Source organism: Spea bombifrons, chromosome 1 (genome assembly GCF_027358695.1).
Source record: "Spea bombifrons isolate aSpeBom1 chromosome 1, aSpeBom1.2.pri, whole genome shotgun sequence".
In the NCBI taxonomy this organism is placed as follows: domain Eukaryota; kingdom Metazoa; phylum Chordata; class Amphibia; order Anura; family Pelobatidae; genus Spea; species Spea bombifrons.
Window position 1 is genome coordinate 147,808,023 of NC_071087.1, and position 9,675 is coordinate 147,817,697.

The following is a 9,675-nucleotide window of genomic DNA, read 5'->3' on the forward strand; positions in this document are numbered from 1 at the left end:
CTTCTTATTGCCAAGGGGAAAGGATGGACAAATGCCTGTATTGCCTAAAATAATATTTTTGCAATGTTTTCCTACTAGATGTTAATATAAGTAAAACAAAGGTAATGTTGATTGACAGATCTGCCTTTTGTATTGTTCTCCGCATGAACTGTGTGAAACTATGACAGTCCCGATCATGAAAAAAGTGTTTTTACAGAATTGCCTGAAGGCAGAGCAGCGGAGAATGGGGGGCAGGATCACCCCAAAGGATTCTCTGAAGAGGGGGCCAAGCCGAAATACATCACTGGCAGGCACAACCATGGACAAAAAAACCATGAAAAATATAAAAAAAACATGAAAACCATGGAAAGTAAAATGACAAATAAAAAAAAAAACATTCCCAAGTCTAATGCAGTCATACTGTACATTGATCATAATGTCTGTATGGCTACTTTACTTAGTATATGACTGCACTTATTGTACATCCCCTTCATTATATTGTAAACTATAAAGTGCTAAGTACATCTATTAGCATTAAATAGAAAAATATATATACATACAAAAAAACTGAAAAAATAGTAGGCAGGAAAGCAGAGTCTCCGAAGCTCCCCAGCAGGGCCTTAGACAAAATATTGGTGTAGCTTTAAGGTGTCTGCGATATTTCAGTCCCTTCCTGGATGTCTGTTGTATGTTTTAGGGTAGAGCTGCCTTTCTTGTAAATGTTTTGCTATCTTCAATAAAACCTATTTTATGTATATTTGGGCCAACAGTTAATTTAACTCCACTGGGCTACCAAAAGGTATTAATGCATGTTTGAATCACTGACTGGGATATTCAGAGATGACATTACATTCTTATTCTATACCTCACAGCTGTTATGGTTTTCACGGTGGGAAGCATGGGCTGGTTGGGGAGAACATCTGATGCCACCTGACTGGCCCAGGGAGCTGTTGCATAGATCTCCTTTGCAGCTCCTAGGTTGCCCTCCTACCCCACCCCCCTACCAGGGCTACCCTGACCCTCCTCGCTTCTTTGCCATAACCCCAACCCAGGTGTCCAGATGGGAGCTTTAACTCAAGAATATGCCAGAACTGACAATTATAGACCTTCCGTTCTGAGAGACTCCTATCAACCTTTGACTGAAAACCTTTTAAAAGTATCTAATATCAAGTGACAGCCGGACATTCATATCTGAATACTTCTAGTTCCTTCAAATTCCATAGCAGGAGTTTTTCAAATGCAGTAATATAAGTCATGCACATATACACACAGTCTGATGCTGAGCATTAATGTTATTCTGCATACATTATTATGAAACTGGATTGTCTGCATTACCAGAGATAGAACTAGGCGGGATAGAGTGGCTAAATCAGGCCTGTACCGCGCAAAGCCGACAGTGGGATTCAAGGCCATAATCCTGCGGTCCTGATTTAATTCTACTGTGTCTGGCACTCTTTCTCCCAAGCTCCCACCATTAGAAGTTGGGAGGTATATATATTTCTGTAAGATAAGTCCATGCAGGCTTCAGGATGACGGGTACATAAGGGGCACCCAGTTAAAATCATGCCAACTTGGACCACTGCCCAACAAGGCAAAATATGAAAAGCAAATGACCAACATTAAATGAAATCATGCTTTTTATACAAAAAAAAAAACAAATAAATGTGTTTACATACATAAGCAAGCTTTGGTGCTCTATTTTACTTCCAGAGAGGGCGGCAAAAAACACACATAATATATATATATTTATAAAATTAGATAACCTGGTAACCTTCAGCTGCTGTTCACTCTTATGAATCTTTACTGTTTTCATATTAACACCAACTAGTAAAACAAAAATAAGAAAATCACCAATAAAGGTCTGCCCCCCCCCTCTTCTTTTTTACTATTGGTATTTCAGAAATGTGGGTAGAACTGGAGGTAATGCTAGTAAATAAGAGTTTGGCAGAGATTATTCAGAGATGTAGATTTGGTTCATCTGTAATACATAAATACAACTGGGAAGAGTTCGTACAGAGACAGAATCCGGTGTCCATGCACAGATTTATTGTACATTCACTTTTTCTGTAATTAGCATTAGTTGGCATGTTCTAAATATATCTTCTACTAAAAACTATTCCTAAAAATCAGACGCAGAGCTTAAAGCACTGGATTAAAACGATGTAGCTAAAGCAGTCGAAGGGAACGCTGTCACAGGCGGTACACACCGACCCCAAAGTGTACGGCAAATTATGCACCTGCCATAAATATGCAAAAGGCATCAATCTCCATGCTGTTAGCACGAGTGGAAATTACGAATATATTAATATTAGGAAACAGGAGAGACAAAATATTGCAGATGCTGTCTATTTCCTGCGTTGGAAAGCGATTCGGCGAGGTTTGAATACTAGCTCAGGTGCTTAGTAACCGCCACTTCATTTGACTCTTGTTGTTGGCACTCATTAGTGTGATTGTACAACCGTGACAGACAAGTTGGAAGGAGTAATACACATGCTTTTACTGTGCAGCCAGCTAGCATAAAAACAAGTAAACCACCAGACCGGTATCCATAACGGAAAGGAAAACGTGTAGAATATATCACAACTTTCCAAATGGCCAAAGAAGCCCATTTCTGTGTTAAGGAGTGTGTTAGAGATGTAGCTAGGGGCCAGGGCGTTTTAGGTGACAATTGAGGCAATTAGAACAAATGTATTTGATATGCATATTTCTTGTTGGATATATACACATTATTGTGGTTTTTAGGGCTGTAGAACACAGTGATAAATGAAATCCCGGCAAACAGTCTGCGCTCAGGGAAAAGGCATCCAGGTGTGTTACGGCTGACATCCTTATTTGAACGAAGGTGACGCTATTAAACAATGACCAGGCAAGCCTGCAATGAGGGATGGTATTAGAGGTTAACATTTTTGGCGTCATTGCATAGAGGCTTCAGGAAGTGCCATTAAAGGGTTAATATTTCCAAAGTGTCAGCTCATTTATTAAGTTCTCAGGTAAAATGGCGTGGGGGGCATACATTATAAATCTTCATTTTAGAATTACTACAGCAGAACCTTATATCGTTTAGATACATTTACCTGCAATGGCGCTATTGACAGGATATTGTATACAGTGCTATAAATGACACTAAAAATGGTTACTAATTACTTAGTTAGTTGTGCTGCCATCATTCCCAGGTTGAAAGCTCTGCCTTCTGCCTATCGCAGGGATTACCCGTCACATATCACCTAAGTGGGAGTTTGCAGAATAATTGTGGTATCAACTCCCTGAATTCACTATGCATTATCAAGGGCCGTCCCCATCAAATATCTCTGGAAGAAGGGCTGAGCTGCCCCTGTATAACGCATAGGTAAATAGCGAGGTGAAATATTCTTTATACAGGGCCACCCAAGCTATTCTTGGAGCAGAAGCTGAATAGGACTGTGCCGTGTTAATGTAAAATAAAGTCACAGGAAATAGCTTTTCTGCCATGTTTAGTAAATAAACCCTAAAAACCAACCAAACCACCTTCACAAACATCCAAAACACTGCCTTTAATAAATTCACCCCGCAGGATCAGCAAGTGTTATCTCAAATCATTGCACAACATTTCAGAGAGGAGTAATTCAGAGTTATTTTTCCGAATTGGCAGAAAGTTTTGCCGAGAAGATTAATAGCCACAGATAAAGAAATAAGGAAATCCATATAAAAGCTCAAATCCATCTGCTGACAGAAAGGCTTTCCCAAAAGCAGCAACACTGCCAATGAAAAGCAGCAATCCAAATGAACCAGCTTATTAACCATTTTTAAAGCCAAAAAAGCCTGCATTCAGAAAGTTGTTGCCTACTTTGGAAACGGCTAGGAATCCAAACTCCAAGAACATGTCAGGCTCTGGAAATGAAGAGATTCTAACTCTTAGCAATCCACCGTCCGTCCTGTTTTAAACACACTAAGTACCTTTTTATGTGACCCATTGATAAGCTATTTATATGAGACACTAAGAACAAAGTATTTCAGTAATCAACATATTTCTGCTGTTTCTTTACACGTTATTGGGTACTTATGACTGTAGAATACAGTGATTTAGCCAGCAAACAATCTGAGCTCCTAGAAAAGAGTGAGTTAAGGGGCAGAGAGAGACACAAAGGGATTGTTAACAAAGAGGGTCTGTCCCACATAAAGAGGAATGTATGATCTAGGGAGGCTATGCATGCGTGTGCAATAATGCTTGCCCTAACCCATGCATACAGAAAGCAGATCTAGCAGCGTTGCTTGCCAGGAGATAGTAAAAGATGTAAGAAAAGCGTTGGCAAGCAATTCGATGACCTAAAAGAAACCAGCCCAGCTATAAGCTGTATACCACAAGTACTGATTTTAAGTCTTTGAGAAAAAAAATCATGTGAAAAATGACCTTGTCGTATAGTCAAGATAATCTTTTATTCAGATCGGCGACACCGCTGCACAGCCGACTAAGCCTAGGGGCTTGTGACTCTCCCATGCTCTCTCACTCACTCGCACTCTAATTCAGGATCTCTCTCGATGTCTCCCTTCCTTCTATGCCGACCACGTCCGTGGCCTTGTCTCCTTTTCCACAGCTCCGCATCTTCTCGTCCCTTCTAGTTCTTCTGCGGTGGGCAAAGAGGGTAGAGAGGCACTGAAGAGAGTGAAAGAGTCAATATGATGAGAGTGTGAGAAAGAGTGAGAGAGCAACAAAGGCAAACACAGTGATTCTGATTTCCCCCCCTTATATTCAGGCCTTTTTTCCCCCCAATGTTTGGGGAGTGGGGGCTTGGTGTGGTCAACAAATATGGTATATTTTCTTGACTAGAAAAATGGATATCAAAGCACATACCTGCTGAACATATATTTTATATATTCAGCAAATACATTTTGCTTAGAACTGCATTTTTTAAGAAAATATTTCCTGACATTTGCAGCCTAAGGTCCCATAAAATTCCATCGATCTAAACATAAATCTGGCCAAATGTCCCAACACTGCATAAGCAAGCATCTAGCAACATATAGGTACACAAAACCGTCTTTTGTATCAGCACAAGTCACGTATTCCTGAATAATAAAAATAAAAAAACGAAATAACCAACGCCACAAAAAAAAAAAAAAAATGATTACAGCCATTTGCCAGAGTGGACAAGCAAGATATGAAAAACATAAAATTCACAGGGAACAGATCAGTAATTGAAACAGGGAAAAAAAAATGACAATTTGTCTAGGCTTTAGACAGTATTGTTTAATAAATTATATAAATGATCTGCTAATGTATACATCATTTTAAGTGAACCTGTCATTTAAAACCCTGCAGATATACGTTTATATACTGTATGTATCACCTAATAAATTGCAATGCGATCACTGATTAATGATCGGTGTTACCTATCAATAGCCAGTGACCTAATCTGGTCACACTCCCTTTCACTAACACTATATACTGTAAATTAACCCTAACATGTTACCGCACCTAACACTTTTACTATCCACCAAAAGTACCACAACACCAAGTCTTACACTATCTCAAAACTGATGCATCAAAGTTTCTTGCGTATGGGGCTGTGTAGCCACAGACCAGTCAGGGTGCCCATGATGACCCCTGTCCCCTGCCAGAAGTGTTTAAAATGGGCACGTGAGCATAAGAACTACACCATGAAGCAATATCACATGGATGGCCGGGTTCGTCGCTTACCTGGAGAACACACGGCACCAAGATGCATCCATGGAGGTCCCACCTCGCAATTAACAGGATCTGCTGCTAACCGGCCCCGTAAGACACCCGGGAGTCTGCTCTGGTAAGTCGGGGGGGGGGGGACAGAGTGGCAGCATCTCGCGGGGAGGACAGAGTGGCAGCGTATCTCGAGGGGGGGGAGGACAGAGTGGCAGCATATCTCGGGGAGGGGGAGAGGACAGAGTGGCAGCATATCTCGGGGGGGGACAGAGTGGCAGCATGTTTTTTGGTGCTTTTTTAAAGAAAAAAACTTTCTTTTAAAAAAGCACCAAACTTTTAGGGTGTGGCCTATATACGGGGGCGGCCTATATCCGAGCCAATACGGTATTTCACCTAAATATTTTCTAGCACAACATACAGGTACAATTTAGTACCCTAAACAATGCCACCTTGCCATTTTTATAATGACAGGTGAACTTTAATTCACTCACTGAAATAAACAAGTTTCCAAAAAAGCTGAATTATACATTGTGCAGAAACAAATATAACAAAAATCTGGAACATACGTAAGGTAAAGAAGGTGAATAAATCTGACGCATGTCTTGGTCATAACAAAAAATGCCCCATCAATGTAAGCATTGTCATGTCTCATATACCTTATGTAATTTAAACTATATATTTATCTACCAGGAAACACATAAGCAAGAGAATTAAAACAGCACCAAAGCTTTCGTACATAGCTGGGAGGATAATCTGAAATGTGCTAAGAGTCAGTCAATGACTGCAGTCAATCCAAAGCTCATTACCGACAGCTGCCCAAAGTCTCTGGCAGAAAACAGGATATTTCAGTCCTCTTAGGTAAAGTAAAGGATCTCTCCAACATGGAAAGGACGTGTGTTAATGACACTAAACTAGACCACTTTTTTGTGGCTGAATACTGGTAACATTTGCGGAATTTCAGGGGTAGGATCCAACATTAATACTCGGCAAGAGAAAGTACGAAGAGTAAAAGTACGAAGAGTCTTGTCATGTTTTTTTTTGTCTGTACAAAATAAAATATATAAACAAATATTATCATATTCACGTTTTTATTTGCATTGTGTTCTTTATATTATTATTATTTATTGTTTTATATAGTGCCATCAGATTATGCAGCGCTGTACAAAGAGTAGACAGGACATAAAGATTAGTGTATAACACAACAAGATGACACACACAGAAACAACAAGTGAGGAGGGCCCTGCTGAAATGAGTTTACGATCTATATAAACACTGATAATCCAGAATCTTCTTAACTTATTTTGACTAATTACAGTTTTGGAGAGGACGCAACCATTTTTTTTACTACTTTGCACAGTCAATATTTCTTTTACATTATTAAACGCAATGGTAAACAACACAAAACAATGCTTTCCTTCCATGCAGACCAGGGCTTCCCAGCAGGTAGCTTGCAAGCTCCTGGAAGCCCTCTTGCATTTATGTGATCATCATACTCTGTTTTGGGAGGAGGGGGTTGTGTACTACTTGCTAGAAATATATAAAATTAACAGAAATAACCCTAATGTATACTTTTAATATGTTTTCATAGCAGCTTGTTAGTTCATGCATCGCTCTAAATAGACAAAAGCTTTATGTTCTCTGATTGAGAGGATTGGAGATATGTGAAATTGAGTAACGACGTAAAAAGTTTGGGAGGACTTTTGTGGCATGTTCTCTATTCAGGAAGTACGGTAATTAAGAGTGGGAACACAACCGTGGTGTAATTTCAAGCTTCATTTCATCAGAGTTAGGAAAAATACCCATTCCTGCATACTACTACCTCTATAAATGTCATTCCCTTTCCCACGCAAGGTGTATAGATACCCGCAGGAGAAATAATCTGGGAGCTCATAATATTGGTCTAATTTATCCACCACCAGCCACAAAGCCAATGTGAGATCACTGCAATAATAATTATGTTATATTAATAAGTGTAGGAATAAAAAACAAAATCTACTGCCAGCCACAAACTTGCATTCTTAATACAAAATACATTTGTGGACAGAGATCTCTGTAACAAAAAATTTATCTTACTAACCAAATGTCCCAAGTACAAGTATTTTTCTGCTGTCTAACACTCATATAATGAAGGTGTTCAGCTAATTGCATTCCTACCTCAGCCCAAAAAAGTCTAACAATAGTGAACAGTTATTGAGTATTTTATTTTGCAAGCAATAGCACCCTCTTCTGGGTAAACACAGCACACACAGCGTTTACCTTGTCCCTAAGGATGAGAGCAGACTGTCAGTACAATAGGACAATTCTAGGTACTTGTGTATTATCTGGGCACCACCTAGTGTATGATTGGATAATGCACAAGTTCCCAATTCTCTAACTAAAAAGACAAATATAACTATATATATATATATATATATATATATTATTTTTTTTTATTTTTTTTTTTAAACGTGACAGTAGCTGCAGATTCCATAGTATCCAAAAATGTTTATCAGACTCATCTTTGCTGAGTCAAATGGCAGGATATAGTAGTTTTCTAATAGCCTTAGTAGTATTCGGATATTATACAAGAAAAAGGGTACTAATTATGCACGTATTGACACGTATTTATAGTCTGTAGCAGAATATGGGTCCTTTGTAAGGCTCTTTAGCTGTTCTTATGGATGTAACTGGAAATGCAATAAAATAAAAGAGTATATATATATATATATATATATATATATAAAGCTAAACATGGCAGGATTCATTTTTTAAACAAAGTGATGAATATGATTTAGCGCCAAATATTCACACTCTATTCACAGACACATTTACTGCCATGTCTATACACCACAGATTCTCTATGGTTACAGGGTACTATGGAGGATGTACCAGCTAGCAACGCACATCCACAATGTAAATGAAACATACACAACACCTTAATTCAGAACCTATAAATCACACTTGAGAATACATTTATGTTCCCTGTTTCAATAATAAGGGTGATTAATAATGACATTATTTAAACACAAATACACCCGCTTTCAATCTTCCTAGAATTCTATGCACGGCTTTGAAAGGGGTTTCCTAGAAACCGGTTGAAATGTTCTGAGACTGTTCTCTTCCAGGTACACTTTACTTTTATTTCTGGTTTCTACATATCTTGTAAACATGATTTCTTGATCAAAGTAAAACAATTAGGCGTGTAAACCCTAAATATATATCAGGCCTAAAAGCGCCCTGTGCAATTTAGTTTCCAATGATCTGTTTTTAACGATCTATTCAGCGAGGTTACTAACGAGGATTTATGTGACCCTTCACGTAAGGCTATGGGGTTTGTCATTATTATTTATTGTTTTATATAGCGCCATCATATTCCACAGCGCTGCACTTCATGAGCATATGGCGTTTCATTATTACTTAAAGCCCGTCTGAACCACTGTAACTTACAATAAAGGCTCACACTAACCCAAGAAACATACTACACTAGTGGTAATGCCGAGGGAGCAGGAGCGCTGCACTGACGATGGAATGGTGTGTATGACAGCGATTATGATTCTGTCAGTGTCTGAATGCGTGTGATTTTATGGATCTGTGTGTGAGGCACGCTGACCTGATTACCTAATGCTGTCATTGTTACAGGAAGAAATATTGGGTCTGAACTACTACTTCCATCGCCCTGCTGGCTTAGGATCATATGAGTGGCAGTTTCACAACACCTACCACTACAGCCTATCACTGTTATACAGAGGGGATGGTTCATGAAAGCACAGGCATTTAGCTACACCTTAAGGCCCGATAACCAAGCACTGTCTGGGCAGGGCAGTAACCGTTTACCTGTCCAGGTTTTCTGCTCAGGGACGTAATAATATTTATTCCCGAACTGGTCTGCGCCCATGTACTGTCTGACTGTCCTCTGCAACAAGGCGCGCAGCTTGTCCATGGCCCTGCTGGCGAGTACAATGCACGCGCAACCGAGCTACAGCAACAACTACAACACCCTACAGCAACGAGAAGGACGGAGCGCGCGCATAACGTTAAATGACGAACACGCCGCGCTAACTACA

The 9,675-nt window shown here is 39.4% G+C and overlaps 1 protein-coding gene across 1 annotated transcript in view; it reads right to left on the bottom strand.

Moving 5' to 3' along the window:
* NDUFAF2 (NADH:ubiquinone oxidoreductase complex assembly factor 2) overlaps positions 1-9,675 on the bottom strand; it is a 37,843-nt gene extending 28,168 nt beyond the window's left edge. The window contains exon 1 of the mRNA XM_053448031.1: positions 9,446-9,675. Coding sequence (XP_053304006.1) covers positions 9,446-9,551 — 106 coding nt within the window. The 5' untranslated portion in view covers positions 9,552-9,675. The remainder of the gene's footprint in view (positions 1-9,445) is intronic.